Here is a 19,773-nt window from a genome sequence, read left to right as displayed (position 1 = left end):
CCCAAACAGGTGAGCATCCCAGCAGCCTCCACCTTTGCGCTCTCATGAAGCTGGTGGAGGAAATCCCAGAGTTTCTCTACGGACACACGAAGGCCGCCGGAGACCTCGCCCCAGACGCCGTGGAAGCTGAGGTTCCTGCCAAGGAGGCGCCGACCAACAGCGGTGAGCGAATTCACGGATTCCTAGAATGGTAGAGTTGCAAAGGACCACCAGAGGTCATCTAGCCCAACCCCCTGCAATGCAGGAATGTCAGCTCAAGCATCCATGGCAGATGGCCGTCCAACCTCTGCTAAAAAGCCTCCAAGGAAGGAGAGTTCACCACCTTCCCGGGGAGTCTGTTCCACCATCTAACTGACAGAAGGTTCTTCCTGGTGTTTAGTTGAAACTTTCTTTCCTTCTTTTTTTAACATTTTTTATTTTCAATGCAAAATTACAACAAAAATACAAAAATTGAATCCAAAATAACACAGTACAAACAGGGGGGGGGGGACACAAGCAGGAAAACACACACACACAAAAACGACAAAAACACACATCTACAAATAAAACCATATCATCGTTCTAATCATTATGTACATATACACATATTGATTTCCTTCCTTTGTTCTGAGACCTCGAAATTTTTACTCTTTCCAAATTGTTGTGTCTAATGTAGATTACCTCTATCTTTATACTTTTTGCACCATTTTTCTCTTTCTTTAACCCTGCAAAGCTTCATTCGTTGCATACATATAGTATAGTTGCAACTTTCTTGTAACTTGAAGCCATGGGTTCGAGTCCTGCCCTCCAGAGGAAAACAAGCTTGCTTCCTCCTCGAGACAGCCCTTGAGATATTTGAAGATATCACCTGGAGTACTGAGTCAGACCTCACCTGGAGTACTGTGTCCAGTTCTGGGCACCACAGTTCAAGAAGGACACTGACAAAATGGAACGTGTCCAGAGGAGGGCAACCAAAATGGTCAAAGGCCTGGAAACGATGCCTTATGAGGAACGGCTAAGGGAGCTGGGCATGTTTAGCCTGGAGAAGAGGAGGTTAAGGGGTGATATGATAGCCATGTTCAAATCTATAAAAGGATGTCACATAGAGGAGGGAGAAAGGTTTGTTTTCTGCTGCTCCAGAGAAGCGGACACGGAGCAATGGATCCAAACTACAAGAAAGAAGATTCCACCTAAACATTAGGAAGAACTTCCTGACAGTAAGAGCTGTTTGACAGTGGAATTTGCTGCCAAGGAGTGTGGTGGAGTCTCCTACTTTGGAGGTCTTTAAGCAGAGGCTTGACAACCATATGTCAGGAGTGCTCTGATGGTGTTTCCTGCTTGGCAGGGGGTTGGACTCGATGGCCCTTGTGGTCTCTTCCAACTCTAGGATTCTATGAAGATGGTTCTCATATCTCCTCTCAGTCTCCTCTTTTCCAGGCTAAACATGCCCAGCTCCTTCAACCGTTCCTCATCAGGCTTGGTTTCCAGACCCTTCACCGTCTTGGTCGCCCTCCTCTGCACACCTTCCAGGTGGTCAACATCCTTCTCAAATTGTGGTGCCCAGAGCTGGACACAGGACTCCCGGTGTGGTCTGACCAAGGCAGAATTGGACCCTGCGGTCAGCTCTCCCTGTCACATTCCAGGGAAGGATCCCTTTGTGATCCGCAAGGTCCTGATCCGTCCATTTGCTTTGTTCTTGCAGTTAAAAGAGAAGTTCCGCTGGAGAGCTTGCACCCTTTTGGCCAGCAGAGTGATATGGCAGAGCCCGTCACCCTGGGCGTGCCCAGCCATCCTGGCACACTGGCCAGCGCCACAGAGGGAGACTGGCAGGATTCCCAAACCCCAGGTTGGTATGAGCAGAAAGGGCCTTGTTGCTGCTTTAGTGAAATAAATTGTTTCAATTGTTATTAAGGAAATGATATTTTTCCTTACTTCCAATGAAGTACAGCAGAAACGTTGTCCAAATATAAACAGTTAACTTATTAAACCTCATGTATTACTAATAGTATAACCAAATCAGTGATTTTTGATATAACTGTAAAATTTTTTATTCCAAAATCGAAACCTTCCTCTGGTTTTAAATATTAAGATTATACCAGCAAGAATGAGTCTTTCTGTAAAAAAAAAAAAAAAAATTAAATCAAGTCTTACTGACTAGTGATTTAAATCATGATTTAAATTGTAATTTAAATCAATTTGATTTAAATCAGGGAAGGAAGCGAGGTGTCTGGGGACGGCGGCTCCACCAGGGAGCGACTAAGGGATGGGTTCACCTGCTGTTATCGGGGGGCCTATGTCACAAGGACCCCTGTCTTGGGGCCCCAACACAGCCGGGGATCTAACATGGTCGTAGCGAGAGGGAAAACTGGCGCAAATCCTGGAACAAATCAGCATTTTTGTGTTCCTGATGTTCCAGCAGACACAACGGCCGACGGATTCCCCACCCTCGATGACGGTACAAACGATGGAGGACGGGAGGGCGGGGCTGTGGGCGGGGCTGCCGCTCCTCAAGCCACGCCCACCGACCCTCTGGACTGCCCTGTCGCGGGAGAGGCGGAGCCAAACGGAGGAGGTCCCGGAGGTTTCGCCCGAGGTTTGTTAGAGTCGTTGGTGGGTAGCTGGTTGGTTTTAGTGGGTTGGCTGGTTGGGAAAGGCAGTTGGAGAAGCAGTTGGCAGGCAGTTGGAAACAGAGAGACAGTTAGGGCAGTGGGTTCTTGAGTGAGGGGAGGTAGAAGAGATAGAGAGAGGAAAATAAGACTAAGAAAGTAAAGAGTAACAACGTTTGGAATGCCGTAAAAGTTTGTGTCTGAAATAAAATACACTCTTCTTTATTAATTGAAAAGCTGACTGAGACTGAAGTGATTTTACTAGGCAGGACCTCGTTGGTGGCAGCAGATTAGTGGTGTATGGGTCAATAGTCCGTGAGACGACCGGGGGCTCCGTACGAACGCCACAGCGGCCCTGCAGGGAATCGTAAAGCTGGATGCAACCTAAGGTTTATCCCTCTAAAGTTCAAAGAGATAAGAGAGGTGTCAGCCTAGAGAAAAACGTTCCAGGAGAGCTGGGGGTCCCCCACCCCATTAACCCATTAGGGCATGTTGAATTTCTTCAGCTTTCAGCTTCGAAAAACGAGGGGTGCTAAAAAGTTGTAATGTGACTTGGAAACTCAACAGATCTTTTGTTTAGATTAATACTGACAAACTGGAACGTGTCCAGAGGAGGGCAACCAAAATGGTCAAAGGCCTGGAAACGATGCCGTATGAGGAACGGCTAAGGGAGCTGGGCATGTTTAGCCTGGAGAAGAGGAGATTAAGGGGTGATATGATAGCCATGTTCAAATATATAAAAGGATGTCACATAGAGGAGGGAGACAGGTTGTTTTCTGCTGCTCCAGAGAAGCGGACACGGAGCAATGGATCCAAACTACAAGAAAGAAGATTCCACCTAAACATTAGGAAGAACTTCCTGACAGTAAGAGCTGTTTGACAGTGGAATTTGCTGCCTAGGAGTGTGGTGGAGTCTCCTTCTTTGGAGGTCTTTAAGCAGAGGCTTGACAACCATATGTCAGGAGTGCTCTGATGGTGTTTCCTGCTTGGCAGGGGGTTGGACTCAATGGCCCTTGTGGTCTCTTCCAACTCTATGATTCTATGAATACAATTTAGTTTTGCTTGGTATGTGTGTAAAATGGCATAGAAATCATCAAAAATAATTGCCAAGTACTGGATGTTCTAGGATATGTATATATTTAATTATTATCTATTTTTTTATCATTTAGCATTACCTGACTTTTCCAGAAGGTACAATTAAAATTCTTTGGTTTTCCAAAAGCGCTTAATGTGCTTCTTCATCAAATGTAGAGTTACCAAGCTAAACGTCCGATCACAAAAATAGTAGCAGATTTGAATTCCTCACACCCAGAAACATATTTTTAAGACCCTTCACTGAAGAAACGAAGAACAATTAAGTTTCACCTCCTAAAATGACGCCCCCTGTTACCCCATGCAAACCGCTCCCAGCGAGCTGAGTTGCACCCAGACTTCCTTTCCCCCCATAGATTTATTTATTTCGTTTTTCACGTTAAAACTTTACAGGCACATATCAAAGGAATATCCAAGGAATCTCTAGGACTTCCCTCCTCCCCTTTGTGGGTCCTATTATTAATCATTTCCTCCTGCATCCTTTATGATAATCTAAATCTTTTCCATCTCTGTTATATTCAAAATTCACCATGAAACTACAAGTGATATTCTAATCCTACTAACGATTTTCACCGTTTACAATGGTTTTTAAGATAGGTTATAAATTTTCCCCATTCCTTATTAAAATTTTGGTCTTCCTGATTTCTGACTCTTCCGGTCACTTTAGCCATTTTGGCATAATCCGTCAACTTGATCTGCCTGCCTTCTCTGGCTGGGACTTTATCTTCTTTCCATCTAACGCAGCAGTTCTCAACCTGTGGGTCCCCAGATGTTGTTGTTAGGCTGATCTAATGGAAAGAGTTACACCTAAACTTCCAGCAGGACAGGCCAAACGCTGATGCAATGCATTCTTGATTTCTTTTGTTTCAGCAGAAGCCTCTGCGGATCCCGGCCATGAACCTCTGCTAAATTCCTGGGAGGAAGGAGGAGCAGACTCGCCTGATGCTCTCGGTGCTTCTGTTGGTGCCTCTTTATCAAGCTGCTCTTCCGGGAGAGAAATGGAGCCGCCCAAGTCCCTGGATCCGAGAGCCTGCCAAGAAGGCGTTTCGAAGCACTTGCACCCAAGCCTCACGCAAGGTTCGTAAACTCTGGAAGGAGGAGGTTTGGGACGAAGGAACGGATCTGTTCATTTGGGTGTGATCTGCGATGCCTGTTCCACCGTCGAAGAGCTCTTCCCATCAGAACGTCGTTTCTGTGATTGAGTTAGGTGGCGGGTGGGTGTGGAGGACTCCCTGGTCCTGAATGGGGTAACTGTGCCCCTGAAGGACCAGGTGCGTAGCCTGGGAGTCATTTTGGACTCACAGCTGTCCATGGAGGCGCAGGTTAATTCTGTGTCCAGGGCAGCTGTCTACCAGCTCCATCTGGTACGCAGGATGAGACCTTGCCTGCCTGCGCATTGTCTCGCCAGAGTGGTGCATGCTTGGACTACTGCAATGCGCTCTATGTGGGGCTACCTTTGAAGGTGACTCGGAAACTACAACTAATCCAGAATGCGGCAGCTAGACTGGGGACTGGGAGTGGCCACTGAGACCATATAACACCGGTCCTGAGAGACCTACATTGGCTCCCAGTACGTTTCCGAGCACAATTCAAAGTGTTGGTGCTGACCTTGAAAGCCCTAAATGGCCTCGGTCCTGTATACCTGAAGGAGCGTCTCCTCCCCCATCGTTCTGCCTGGACACTGAGGTCCAGCTCCGAGGGCCTTCTGGCGGTTCCCTCCCTGCGAGAAGCCAAGTTACAGGGAACCAGGCAGAGGGCCTTCTTGGTGGTGGCGCCCACCCTGTGGAACACCCTCCCATCAGATGTCAAGGAAATAAACAACTACCAGACTTTTAGAAGACATCTGAAGGCAGCCCTGTTTGGGAAAGTTTTCAATATTCCAATATTAATATTCTGTTGGGAGCTGCCCTGAGTGGCTAGGAAAACCCAGCCAGATGGGCAAGGTGTAAATAATAAATTATTATTATTATTATTATTATTATTATTATTATTATTATTATTATTATTATTATTATTATTATTCTTCACCTTCCTTTCCCAGCCTGGCTTGGCGGCCCTTCCCCAAACGACGACGCAGCTTGTTCTTCTTCTCTCTCAGAAACAGCAGAAGAGGAGAAGCCCCTGCAAGGGCTGCTGAAGTGCCTGAAGGAACTGATCGTCCACCAGCCCCCCGTCCACACATCCCGCAGGAACCCCAGCAGCAGCTGGCAGCCAGCCCTGTGGCAGAAGATGAGGGAAGGGACCTGTGGGTCTCCCCCTGGCCAAGGTGGGTCTGAACATAGTGCAAAAACACGCTCAGGTTTAAGGATGCCCAGCGGTTCCTTCTGGTCCATCCTGGCATTTGCTTGGACTTCCTTGCGTTGCAGGGGTTGGACTAGATGGCTCACTTCCAGTTCTACAATGCCTTGATTGATTGATTGATTGATTGATTGATTGATTGATTTTATATACCTACGGGACAGCCTCTCCTGGTATGCCCCACGGAGGACCCTAAGGTCCACAAATAACAACACTTTGGAGGTCCCAAGTCACAAGGTGGTTAGATTGGTTTCAACTAGGGCCAGGGCCTTTTCAGTGCTGGCCCCAACTTGGTGGAACGCTCTGTCACAAGAGACCAGGGCCCTGCGGGACTTGACATCTTTCCTCAGGACCTGCAAGACAGAGCTGTTCCGCCTGGTCTTTGGTTTGGACTCTGTCTGAACCTTATGTTTCCCTCCCCTTATGGTCTTGATTTATCAGCTACTTTAAAATGAGGCTGCATTTTAAATTTGATATTAACCTGTATTTTAAATTGGTTTCTCTCCCCCCCACTTTCCCCCTATTATGTTTTTACTGTGATTTTATTTGTGTTAGCCGCCCTGAGCCCGGGTCTGGCCGGGGAGGGCGGGGTATAAATTTTAAAAAGTTTTATTATTATTATACACCAGATACCTGGAGGTCTCAGGGCAGTTCACAGAAAAGATCACAATATATAAAATCAAAATAACCCAATAACACCCCCCCAAAAAGAGCCACGTTTTAAAAGGGTATAGGATGTCCCATCAGGTCAACCAAAGGCCTGGTTAAAGAGGAAAGTTTTTGCTGGGCGCCTAAAGGTGTATAATGAAGGCGCCAGGCGAACCTCCCTGGGGAGAGCATTCCCACAAATGGGGAGCCAGTGCAAAAAAGGCCCCGTTCTCATTTTGCCACCTTCCGGACCTCTCAAGGAGGAGGCACATGAAGGAGGGCCTCACAAGATGATTTGCCAAGTGACTTACAGCAAAGCAAAATGTACAATACATAATACCAGGAATGGGGGAAATCGTATAAGGTAACATCCATAGGGTGGAGAAAGCATGCCAGCCGTATAAATAGGAGGAAACAACATCATCAGTACTTAAATAATAAATGAAACAGTACTCTGGCCCACTAATTAGCAAATAAGCAAAATCTCGACTGGCCAGCTAAACCAGGTGAGGGTAATAATAATAATTTAATAATTTATTATTTGTACCCTGCCCATCTGGCTGGGTTTCCCCAGCCACTCTGGGCGGCTTCCAACAAAGATTAAAAATACATTAAAATGTCACACATTAAAAACTTCCCTGAACAGGGCTGCCTTCAGATGTCTTCTAAAAGTCAGATAGTTCTTTATTTCCTTGACATCTGATGGGAGGGCATTCCACAGGGCAGGTGCCACCACTGAAAAGGCCCTCTGCCTGGTTCCCTGTAGCTTTGCTTCTCGCAGTGAGGGAACTGCCAGAAGGCCCTTAGCTCTGGACCTCAGTGTCCGGGTAGAACAATGGGGATGGAGACGCTCCTTCATGTGTACAGGGCCAAGGCCATTTAGGGCTTTCAAGGTCAGCACCAACACTTTGAATTGTGCTCGGAAACGTACTGGGAGCCAATGAAAGTCTTTCAGGACCAGTGTTATATGGTCTCAGCGGCCACTCCCAGTCACCAGTCTAGCTGCCACATTCTGGATTAATTGCAGTTTCTGGGTCACCTTCAAAGGTAGCCCCACGTAGAGCGCACTGCAGTAGTCCAAGCGGGAGATAACCAGAGCATGCACCACTCTGGCCAGACAGTCCGCGAGCAGGGAGGGTCACATCCTGCGTACCAGATGGAGCTGGTAGACAGCTGCCCTGGACACAGAACTGACCTGCGCCTCCATGGACAGCTGTGAGTCCATCGGGTAGCCGATGGGTCTCAAACCCTCGAGGTGTTAGGGACCCAATTTCACTTTGGTGGTTTTCGGGGGGGGTGCTGGTAGTGTGAGACGGCCCTGATTCCTTATTTCTGTGCACAGTTAAAATTGAAGCCGTGGATGAGGAGCTGCCTGCCCCTAGCCTGGAAAACGCTGCTGCACGAGGAGGATCCAGCCCTCCAGTTGCTCCCTCCTGTCGTGTTTCCGCCTGCCAGACTGAAGGAGGCAGGAGAAGGAGCCGGTCAGAGGCAAAGGACAGGAACATCTTTGCAGTGGGTAAGCCGTGGAGTTTCTTTACTGATCCCTTCACTGCGTGGAGGACATGTTTCCTGTGGCCAAATCCTTCGCCTGGCGAAAGGGGACGGGGTTAAATGGGCTCATAGCTCTAATGTGGTTAACTCTGGGTTTATCCACACTCGTGCTTCTTCTTTCCCCAGGGGAAACTGCTCTTTAGCGCTCAGTCGGAGCAAGCAGCAATTTGGGTTTTCTCTGGGTTGATGTCCGCTCTGATTTAGCACTAAAGAGTGGGAAAGGAGGGGGCGAGAGGGAAACTGTTTGGACGCGGCATTCAGGTTTTCGAGTGACCGCCAGCCCACACTCCCTGAGCCTCTCTCAGATCTCAGGAGAGTGTCCCGGTCTCTTACAGGCAGGAGTCTAGATCTCAATGGGGGTAGGGGGGTTAGCAGGGGGCTCTTGCCACGGGGACCCCCCCCCCCAGCGGAGAAACCTTGCTGAAGTTCGGGCACTATGGAGAACTTATCTGAACGCTTTGGCTTGAAGTGTGGATGCGAGCTTAATCTGTCATTTAAAAGGTTTCCCAAGCCTGTTTCAATGCTGTGTGGATGCGTGCAAGACTTCGCATCATTTGTACATGCATTTGTCCTCAAAGACAACACTTTAAGCTTGGTAATGGTTTTAAAAAATTTCAGTTAAGTTTGTAAGAACAGTTGAAATGCCCAGGCAGAGAGGTTTGCCATGCCTGAAGTTGGTACGCAGGTTTAGGGGCACCCTTTCCCTTAAGTGGGGTATAGGGAGTCAATTCTGGAGTACAGTATTGTCAGGGGTTTAGGAGCAGAGGCACGGGCAAGGGAGGAAACAGAGAGCGAAGGGGAGGAGGCAGAAGAAAAGATGAGTGATGACGACGACCCGAGATCTCCTAGTCTTTCCAGTGAATCAGAGGATTCACAGAAAGGAGCACCAGTGGCCAGGGCAAGGGGGGAGTCAAGGGGGGCACCCCAGGAAGATAGAGCCAGAAGGGACTCAGGGGGGAGCAGCTGGAAATCGGGACCAGCGTCACCGCCAGGAAGCAGGGAAGAGGAAGGGAGCCAGGGGGGAAGCGCTGGCAGCTCACCACAGGAGGGAGGGCATGAGTCAGGAGTGGCCACACCTCCATCGGGGAGCGAAGAAACGGTTAAGAGGAAGGTGGAAGGTTGGGCGCGCGCGCCAAGTTCAAATGCAGAGGAAGGCGGCGCAGTAAGCAGCCCCGAAAGGGAACCAGGTCCTAAAGCCCGGCGCAAGGAGGCAGGAGGGTCCGGGTCAGCGTCAGAAGAATCCCGGAAGGAAGAAGCCCCGGGGGGTAGAGGGACCCAGAGGAGGACAGTCAGGCGGAAAAGGTGGAGCAAGGCTAGGATATTAAGTTGGTGCTCACGGGGCGGAGACTCAGACGGAGCTTCGCCGATCTAGCTACTAGACGTAGAGTTTGCGCGCAGCAGCGTGAGAATGGAAACTGTAATTCAATAAAGACTTTTACTTAATGATCGCTGGCTAGCGTGATCCTCTGTGAGCTAGGATCTTCAAGCAGCTCTGACAGTAAGCTCCGTCTCACCATTGTGGGCATCTACAGCCTCGAGGAGGGGAGAGAAACAGGTGCCTACTAGCGAGCTCACGAACGGCAGACGACATGACGGCTGAGCAGCAGATAGAGGACCTCAGAAAAGCAGTGGCACAACTGAACGCCGAGGTTCTCGCATCCAGGAAGAGAGAGGAGGAAGCAGCTGCCGCCTGCAGGGATCTCCAGGTCAGGTTAGACGTGCTGACAAAGCAGACACCCCGGCAGGAGGGAATTGGGTTGGCGAGACGGACAGGCGGGCTGGTCTCTCACTTCGATGGGAACCTGCAACAGTATTCCAACTTTAGAGCCGACGTACTGTGCGCACTGCAACTGCTGCATAAAGACTTTAGAGATGAACAAGAGAGAGTGGGGTTCATCATGTCCCATCTGCATGGGGATGCGAAAGCATGGCTACGCAATTTATGGAGAGATAAGGATCCGGCGCTCCAGAATGCGGATGCCTTTATTAAAGCGATGGATGGGTGCTTTTTATCAAGTATTGACGTGGATCTTGCACGGAAGGAGGTGCATGGGCTGAGACAAGGGAGGGCCAGCGTCAGGCAGTATCATGCCCGCTTTTTCGCCTTGGTCAGTGCCCTGGAATGGGACAGAGATTCGGCTCCTGTAAGAGACCTCTTTTGGGAGGGGCTGCACAACTCGATTAAAGATGAGATCGCGAGGGGGGAGAGACCCCGAACCACCCAGGAGGTCGTTCAGAGGGCACTGGCAGTGGGGGTGAGGCTGGAAGGACGTCCGTGGAGCAAGGACGAAGGGCGTGGAGGGCGCGAACCAGCCGGGGGCCCCTCCTTCCTTCCCAGAGAAGCAGCGCGGGCGCAATCCACGCCTCCGCCAGGAGGAGGAGCCGAACCTATGGAGGTTGGAGGTGCAAGGGCTCAGTCAGCAACCAGAGCCCTAGCACCGGCAGCAGTGAAAGCGAAGCCTCCTAGAGGGAACAGGAAGTGTTACGTCTGTGAGGAACCAGGGCATATGGCAAAAGAGTGTCCCCAGAGGCCCCACAAGCTCACTGCAGCCTCAGCAATGGTGACTGCAGCAACGCAGCAAGGAGGACCACAGCAGGGAAACGACGCAGTCTGGCTGGAGGAAGAGGCACTGGGGCCCAGCCAGACGTGTTAGTGACGCAGTCCCCAGAGATTTTACAGCCCGTGAACCCCCTCCCGCCCAAACCAGTGGTGAGGCTCACGGCATCTCTCCAGCTGCCCAATGGAATCACCATAGACGTGCCAATCACCATTGACTCAGGCAGCAATGCGGACTTTATAGGGCAGGACTTTGTCGACAGGCACGCTGTGCAGTTGCTGCCGGCCACACTGCCCCTGCAGGTTGTCACGGTGGATGGCAGGGAGCTGCTCGGGGGGCAAGTGGTGAAGCAGACGCCACCAATGGTGATGCGACTTGGGAATCACAGAGAAATCATCAGCTTCAACGTCACTCAACTATCTGACACGCCCGTTGTATTGGGCATGAGTTGGCTGGACAAGCACAGCCCAACGATGGCTTGGTACCAGAGGCAGCTGACCTTCGGCTCTTCCTTTTGTGCTGAACACTGCATCGTGCCCAGGCAGGAAGGAGAGGAAGAGGAGTCACAGCTGCTGCTAGGCACGCTGCAAGCGATTCCCCACAAGTACGCTGAATTTTTGGAAGTTTTCTGCGAGAAGGAGGCAGACAGGCTACCCCCTCACAGACCATATGACTGCAAAATTGACCTGCTGCCGGGGGCGGCGCTGCCTAAAGGGAGACTGTATTCCATGTCAGAGGACGAACTGCAAGAACTCAAGGAGTTCATTGATCATAATTTGCAGCGCGGCTTCATCCGGGAGTCCAAGGCAGTGGGGGGCAGTCCCGTATTCTTTGTTAAGAAGCGGGACACGCCCCAAAAGAGACTCGTAGTGGATTACAGGATTTTGAACAGTGTGACTAGGCCATCGGACTTCCCCATGCCCCGAATTGACGACCTCCTCGCAAAGGTACGGAAGGGCAGAGTGTTCACCAAGTTGGACCTGCGGGGGGCGTACAACCTCATTCGCATGCGGGAGGGTGATGAGTGGAAGACAGCCATGTTCACGCCACTGGGGACCTACGAATATAGAGTTATGCCTTTTGGATTGCAAAATGGCTCCCACGTTTTTCAAGCATTTATGCATCACGTGTTGGCGGGACTTCTCTACAAGACGTGCGTCTGTTTCTTAGATGACATCCTGATCTTTTCGGAGTCGCAGCAGGAGCATGACAAACACGTCAAGGAAGTGCTGAGCAGGCTAAAGCAACATAGGCTCTACGCCAAGCTGGAGAAGTGCCAATTTGACGTGCCGGAGGTGGATTTTCTGGGCTACAAGCTGTCTGACAAGGGGCTCGCCATGGACAGCGCCAAGGTTCGAGCGGTGTTGGATTGGAAGAGCCCGCGCAACCGGAAGGAGGTCCAACGGTTTGTCGGCTTTGCGAACTTCTATCGCAAGTTTATCAAGGGCTTCGCGATGCAGACGGCGGCCATCACTGACACGCTTAGCTCCAAGAAAAAGAAGTTCATTTGGACAGAGCAGGCGGAGCAGTCCTTTCAGGCACTCAAGCGTCTCTTCGCGTCGGAAGAGCAGCTGCTTCATGTCAACCCCAGCAAGCCGATGAGGGTGGAGACAGACGCTTCGGACAGAGCCGTGGGGGCGGTCCTGCTGCAGAAAGACCCGCAGGGGGTGTGGCGACCGGGAGCGTTTTACTCCAGGAAGCTCAGCAAGTCCGAGCAGAACTACACCATATGGGACAGGGAGTTGCTGGCCATTCACGCAGCGTTCAAGGCGTGGAGGCACTTTCTGATCGGCGCCAAGCACACGGTGCAGGTTTGCACGGACCACAAGAATCTAGAGCACTGGCGCACGGCACAGTTCCTGAATCAGAGGCAGATACGTTGGGCTGAGTTCTTTGCGAACTTCGACTTCCGAATAGAGTATGTCCCGGGGGACACCAACATCATGGCAGACGCTCTCTCCCGTAAGCCACAGTATCTGGAGGACGCAACACCAGCGGCCGCCATGCACATCTTCGCACCGACAGTGTGGGCGTGCGCCGCGGCGACCGTGGACCTAGAGGCGGTGCGACGAGCGTTGCAGGGGGACTCCTTCGCACGAGCAAAGATGGCAGAGGTGCAAAGGGGCAAGGCAGCGGCCGACGGTTTCCAGCTAAGAGATGGATTGCTCATCCGTAAAGGGGCCATCTACGTGCCGGGAGACGAACTTCGAGCCAAGGTGCTGCAGCAGCTGCACGACGCGCCCACGGCCGGGCACTTTGGCAAGGAGAAGACGGTGGAATTAGTAGCCAGGGATTTCTGGTGGCCTGGAATGAGAGGGGAGGTCGCAGACTACGTGGCGAGGTGTGACACCTGCCAGAGGGCCAAACCAGTGCACAAACCGCCGGCCGGACTGTTGGAACCGCTGCAAACTCCGGTCGAACCTTGGGAAAGGGTGGCCCTGGACTTTGTCACGGATCTGCCCAGCTCAAGGGGCAAGACGGCAGTGCTGGTGGTGGTGGACCTGTTTTCCAAGATGGCCCATTTCATTCCGTGTGCTAAGGTGGCCACGGCGGAGCAAACCGCCAAACTGTTCATAGACCACGTGTTCAAGGTTCACGGTCTGCCACGGTCTATTCTGTCCGACCGGGGGCGGCAGTTCATCTCGAATTTCTGGCAGAAGCTGATGGGCTTCCTGAACGTCAAGATCAACCTGGCGTCGGCGAGACACCCGCAGACCAACGGGCAAGCGGAGCGGGTCAATGCCATCATGCAGCAGTACCTGAGATGTTATGCAAATCAACAGCCTGCGACGTGGGTGGATTACCTGCCGCTTGCCGAGTTCGCCTACAACAACACGAAGCACGTGTCCACGGGGGTCACGCCGTTCTTCGCCAACAACGGGAGGCACCCCAGAACCTTCCCGGGACTGGAAAGAATGGGGGAGGGGGAGCCGCAGACAGCAGATGCGTTCGCGTCGGAGCTGCAGGAAGTCCACGATCAGCTGAGGCGCCACCTGGAGCTGGCCAAGCACGCATACAAGGTACAAGCAGACAAGCACAGAAGGGTTGGAGAAGAGCTCCACGTGGGAGACTGGGTTTGGTTAGCAGCCCACGCAGTGCCGGCCAGGTCGTTGGCCAAGAAGAAACTAGGGCATAAGCAACTGGGGCCCTACCAAGTCGAAGAGCAGGTCAACCCGGTAGCTTTCAGACTGGCACTTCCGGAGGGTTCCAGGATGCATCCGGTATTCCACAGATCGGTGCTCACTCCCTACAAGGCACCGCACAGGTTCCAGGAACCCGGAACGGCGCCGAGTCCGGCCAGAGACAGAACAGGGCACGCGGGAGTGGCACAGAAGGAGCGCATCAACGAAGTCACGGAGATTTTGGACTCCAGATGGGGGGAAGAGGGGGTAGAATACTTTCTCGCCAAGGAGGGCACCCCGGCCAGTGCGAACAGCTGGGTGCCGGGCTACGCCTTAGACGAACCTCTGCTCAAAGACGAGTTTCATGCCCTCTTCCCACATAGACCTATGCCAGCAGACTTTTTCGACGACTGGCTTTTCACGCCCACGCTTTCGGCCAGCACGTTCCGGGGGTTCGACTCGGACGAGGAACCGACACGAGACGTCCGTTCCCCGGAGGGGTCACCCTCGGGATCCGCCTCAGAACCCTCGTATTGGTGGGACGATAGGCCAGAGGAGCAGTTCCGCAGAAGGTGGCTGGAATGCTCAGGACGAGCAACGCCGCCAGGAGGAAGTGAGGGAGAGACGGACATGGACATTTTCGGGGACGACCCTGGTTTCGAGCACGGCGGCACAGAGATGGAAGCGGAGGTGACCGTCGTCGACGAGAGCAGGGAGGAAGAACCGGAAGACTTCAGATGGAGGCCCGCCACGGAAAGCGACCGATATCCGACGTTCGTCCCTTTGCAACAGCAGCCCCCAGCTCCAGCACCGGAAGGAGGGGAGGGGGGAATGGGGGGCTTCGAGGGGGGGATGGATGTCAGGGGTTTAGGAGCAGAGGCACGGGCAAGGGAGGAAACAGAGAGCGAAGGGGAGGAGGCAGAAGAAAAGATGAGTGATGACGACGACCCGAGATCTCCTAGTCTTTCCAGTGAATCAGAGGATTCACAGAAAGGAGCACCAGTGGCCAGGGCAAGGGGGGAGTCAAGGGGGGCACCCCAGGAAGATAGAGCCAGAAGGGACTCAGGGGGGAGCAGCTGGAAATCGGGACCAGCGTCACCGCCAGGAAGCAGGGAAGAGGAAGGGAGCCAGGGGGGAAGCGCTGGCAGCTCACCACAGGAGGGAGGGCATGAGTCAGGAGTGGCCACACCTCCATCGGGGAGCGAAGAAACGGTTAAGAGGAAGGTGGAAGGTTGGGCGCGCGCGCCAAGTTCAAATGCAGAGGAAGGCGGCGCAGTAAGCAGCCCCGAAAGGGAACCAGGTCCTAAAGCCCGGCGCAAGGAGGCAGGAGGGTCCGGGTCAGCGTCAGAAGAATCCCGGAAGGAAGAAGCCCCGGGGGGTAGAGGGACCCAGAGGAGGACAGTCAGGCGGAAAAGGTGGAGCAAGGCTAGGATATTAAGTTGGTGCTCACGGGGCGGAGACTCAGACGGAGCTTCGCCGATCTAGCTACTAGACGTAGAGTTTGCGCGCAGCAGCGTGAGAATGGAAACTGTAATTCAATAAAGACTTTTACTTAATGATCGCTGGCTAGCGTGATCCTCTGTGAGCTAGGATCTTCAAGCAGCTCTGACAAGTATGATCAGATCGAATGCGGAGGCTTGGTTCCAAGGGTTCTGCCTATACGGAAAAGCATGCATCCGTTGAACCTCCCCTTCACGAGCATCCTTACCCTTCCTGAACTGGCCTCTCCTGGTAAGCAAGGCCGGGCGCTTAAGAACTCTTGTCCTGGTGGGAAAACCTTGCATGCATTCAATGTGTGCAATTTCAACCGGCCAGCCTTCAAGGTTGAAATCGCACGTCTTAGAGGGAATTATAGGGACAGAACTGTTGGGATACTGCCAGGGAGACAAAGTCCATCATGGCCCCAAGCCGTCTGCCGGACGATCCATCGATCTCCCGTAGGCACGCAGTATCAGCAATTAGCGACATGAGTTTCTAGAAAATATCTTGCCACATTCCAGAGCTCATGCACACTCTATCAGCAGATAGTCACAGCAAAAGTCGCACTCAGGAGAGCATTATTTACAAGTTTTATTCAGCGTTGATCAGAACAAAGAAAGACATGACTGCCTGTCAGTGTCTCCTGACACAGAGAGAGAAAACGAAAGCAATAGAAACATAAACATCCTGTGAACAGGAAATACGCAGACTCTGACTCACAAAGCCTGCTCCCTTTTAAGGTGGAACGGAAATATCCTAGCAAGAACTACCTAAACGGTTTAGAAATTTACTTATGTCTGTTACTACAGTGGCAAGAATGTTATTTGCCCCAAAGTGGAAAGAAGCAGAAGTCCCAGCAAAGGAAGAATGGATGCAAAAACTAACGGAGTGTGCAGAAATGGCGAAACTTACTGGAAGAATAAGAAATTGAGATAACAATTTTTAAAATGAAAAAAATGGAAATGTTTTATTGCATATTTACAGATAAATTATAAACAGATAAAAACATTGGCAGGGTTATTGTTATAACCTGCAGTTTCTTAAGAGTATATATTTAAAGAAGATGAAGAAATGAGCAAATTAAATTAATCTGGATATGCAGCAGATATTAAAAATGAATTCAACGAACTACAGAAAGAGGGGGAAGTCCTTAAATGTTAAAATATTGTAAAATTGGTGAAATGTATAAACCTGAAAAGCATAAGAAATACATTTTAAAAAAATTAAAAAATTGTCCAGTAGCACCTTAGAGACCAACTAAGTTTGTTCTTGGTATAAGCTTTTGTGTGCATGCACACTTCTTCAGATACACTTATTAAAAAATAATTGTGCAGTTTCAACCAGCCAGCCTTCAAGGTTGAAATTGCAAGAGTTAGATGCATGCAAGATGCAATTGTACAGTACCTTTAAATGGCAACAAATTCCCACTTGCACCATTTATTACGCTCTTTTTGCCACATCCATGTGAGAGCCATTGCCAGCCATGAGGATTTGCTGATACCGCGGACTGCTTCTTCTCCCGGTGTGTTTCCGGCTTCTGGCTTAGCCTTTGCATTTTCCTTTTTTGGGGGGAAAAGTTAAAGTGGAAGCGAGGAGCAGCAGCCCCTCACTTCAGTACCCGCACAGACCTGATCATCCTCTCAGTCCATGTGGAGCCCCAGGCAAGGAGGCGGCAGCCGAGGAGACCGGAGTCCTGGGCATCAAAAGTAAGACTCCTCTTGTTGACTTTGCAGGGTGGGGGGAGGTGGGGGGGGTTCAAAGGTGAGGGGGTTGCCTTGATCTAGCTCCTTCTGGCCGTTTAAGGCATTCGGAAGACTTTGGATGAGATCGGCCAACTATTGATAACAGACTTGGTGTGTTGTGTCCGATGAAATTAGGAAGCGGGTCGTAGCTCAGAGGAAGAGTATTTCTCCAGCATGAAGCAGCCTTATGCCTAATTATAGAATGATAGACCTGCAGAGTTTGAAGGGGACTCTAAGGGTCCTATAGTCCAACCCCCTGCAATGCAGGAATCTCAACTGAAGCATCCATGACAGGTGGCCATCCAGCCTCTGTTTTCAAAACCTCCGCAGAGAGAGAGTCCACCAATTTCTGAAGGAGCCCCTTCCACTGTGGAACAGTTCTTGCTGTCATAAAGTTCTTCCTGGTGTCTCTTCCAGGATCCCCTTCCTTGTCATTTGAATTCATCGGTTGGGGTGACCGCCCCCCTCCGGAGCAGCAGAAAACAAGCTTGCTCCATCTTCCATGCGACAGTCTTTCAGATATTTGAAGGTGGCTAGTGTATCACATCTCAGTCTCCTCCAGGCTAAACATCCCCTAACTTACTCAACCCTTCCTCATCAGGCTCGGTTTCCAGACTCTTGACCATCTTGGTCTCCCTCCTCTGCGCGCCTTCCAGCTTGTCAACATCCTTCTCAAATTGTGGTGCCCAGAACTGGACATAGGACTCCAGGGGTGGTCTGGCCAAGGCAGAACAGAGAGGAACTATGACTTCCTTGGATCGGGGCACTCGACCTCTGTTGATGCAGCCCAGAATAACCTTAGCTTTTTTTTTTTGCTGCTGCTGCTGCTGCTGCTGCTGCTGCATCACACAGTTGACTCATGCCAGCGTGGTGTAGTGGTTAAGAGCAGATTTGTAATCTGGTGAACCGGGTTCGCGTCTCTGCTCCTCCACCTGCAGCTGCTGGGTGACCTTGGGCCAGTCACACTTCTTTGAAGTCTCTCAGCCCCACTCACCTCACAGAGTGTTTGTTGTGGGGAAGGAAGGGAAAGGAGATTGTGAGCCGCTTTGAGACTCCTTAGGCTAGTGATAAAAGCGGGATATCAAATCCAAACTCCTCCTCCTCCTCCTCCTCCTCCTCTTCTTCTTCTTCTTCTTCTTCTTCTTCTTCTTCTTCTTCTTCTTCTTCTTCAAGGCCCCAGGATCCTTTTCCAGGTGTCCCCCATCCTATATTTGTGCATCTGGTTCTTCCTGCCTAAGTGCAGAACCTTACATTTGTCCCAAAATGAAACTCATTTTGTAGCTTGTGCCCAGTTCTCCAATCCGTTAAAGTCATTTTGAATTCCGATTCTGTCTTCTGTGGCATTAGCTACCCCTCCCAGCCTGGTGTCATCTGCAAATTTGATGAGCATCCCCTCAATTCCTTCATCCAAGTCATTTATAAAGACGTTAAGCAACAACTTGCCCAGGACAGAACCCTGCGGCACCCCACTTGTCACTTTTCCCCAGGATGACGAGGAACCATGAATGAGTACTCTGGGTTTCGTCAGTCAACCAGCTACAAATCCACATAACAGCCACCTCGTTCAGCCCACATTTTGTGGGATATAAAGCTATCAGTCAAGTCCAACATTCTGAGAGGACTAACTGCCTCTATGTGGCAGGCAGTTTTGTCGGTTGGTCGGCTGCTGCAAGGAGTGTTAACTGGTAACTGCTCAGAGTCTTCTCATGACTCACTACTATCTAGTATACAGTTTATCTGCTATGTAACCTAAGCCTGCCTTCAGGAACAACTCTAAACCTGAATGAATCTGAAAGTAAAGTAGTTTATGTTAATATGATTCAGATTCATGTGTGTTTTCTTTAAGGGGGACAGAAAGGGATTATCAACCAGGAAGGTATCATTATTGATGGGACTCAAACGAGTTAGCAACCTGCTTGTCGCTGCAGAAACTCAAACAGGGGATTGTTTAAACTCTGCTAAATTATATAAACATTCTCACACATTTTTCCAGCTTCTTCATGAGAATATCATGAGGGACTTTGTCTAAAGCCTTACTGAACGCAAGATACACTACATCCAAAGCATTCCCCTTATCCACCAAGCTTAACTCTGCCAAAGCAGATATTCTGCCACTGAGCTATGGCCCTTCAGGGGTGTGAATGTATGTTTGGATACTGTTCCTCCCAAAGGAATTAATCTGTATATGGTTTTCCTTGGAGTACTGGGAATTCTCAGGCAGGGTGGGAGTTGTGGGGAGATGAGGGCTGGCTCCGCTTTGACCTTGGTCCCCCACCCCTTGGTTCTTTGCAACAGTTAAAATGGAAGAACCATCTGAGGACCTTGTGCGAGACCTGAAGGAAGTCCCTGAGGAGGAGCGAGACCTGACACCTAGCCTCCCCGAAGGATCCCTCTCTCAAAGCAGCCCAGAGACAGGGATGGACCTGGGGATGTGGGTCCCATATTCGGAGGGTGAGGCAGAGTCCAGACAGGGTGGGGCGGAGGGACTGGTTGGTTCAGAAAACATGGGGTGGGAGGGTATTTGAAGAGAGGAATGACGCACTCGCAGCGACTGGAGAAGGCAGCAGGGATCTACACTTGTCCACACTTAGCCAGGTCCTGTGTTCCACCAAGGGGGCTGCTCCTGGCCTGCCGGGGGGGGGGCTCTCTTCCCAGTTACCTGGAGCAGGTGGGTTAAAGGTGGGTGTGTTGGATCTGC

The 19,773-nt window shown here is 51.0% G+C and overlaps 1 protein-coding gene across 1 annotated transcript in view; it reads left to right on the top strand.

Annotated features, from left to right (window-relative positions):
* Positions 1 to 19,773, top strand: part of LOC308569502 (uncharacterized protein) — a 67,286-nt gene that overhangs the window by 24,686 nt on the left and 22,827 nt on the right. The window contains exons 5-12 of the mRNA XM_081163471.1: positions 10 to 162; positions 1,682 to 1,825; positions 2,396 to 2,572; positions 4,548 to 4,754; positions 5,776 to 5,943; positions 7,966 to 8,139; positions 16,911 to 17,039; positions 19,371 to 19,526. Of these exons, the coding sequence (XP_081019597.1) occupies positions 10 to 162; positions 1,682 to 1,825; positions 2,396 to 2,572; positions 4,548 to 4,754; positions 5,776 to 5,943; positions 7,966 to 8,139; positions 16,911 to 17,039; positions 19,371 to 19,526 (1,308 nt within the window). The remainder of the gene's footprint in view (positions 1 to 9; positions 163 to 1,681; positions 1,826 to 2,395; positions 2,573 to 4,547; positions 4,755 to 5,775; positions 5,944 to 7,965; positions 8,140 to 16,910; positions 17,040 to 19,370; positions 19,527 to 19,773) is intronic.

The sequence above is a fragment of the Podarcis bocagei genome, assembly GCF_964188305.1.
Source record: "Podarcis bocagei genome assembly, chromosome: 12".
Lineage (NCBI taxonomy): Eukaryota > Metazoa > Chordata > Lepidosauria > Squamata > Lacertidae > Podarcis > Podarcis bocagei.
Note: the sequence above shows the minus strand (reverse complement) of the source record. Positions and strands in the feature narration are given on the sequence as shown.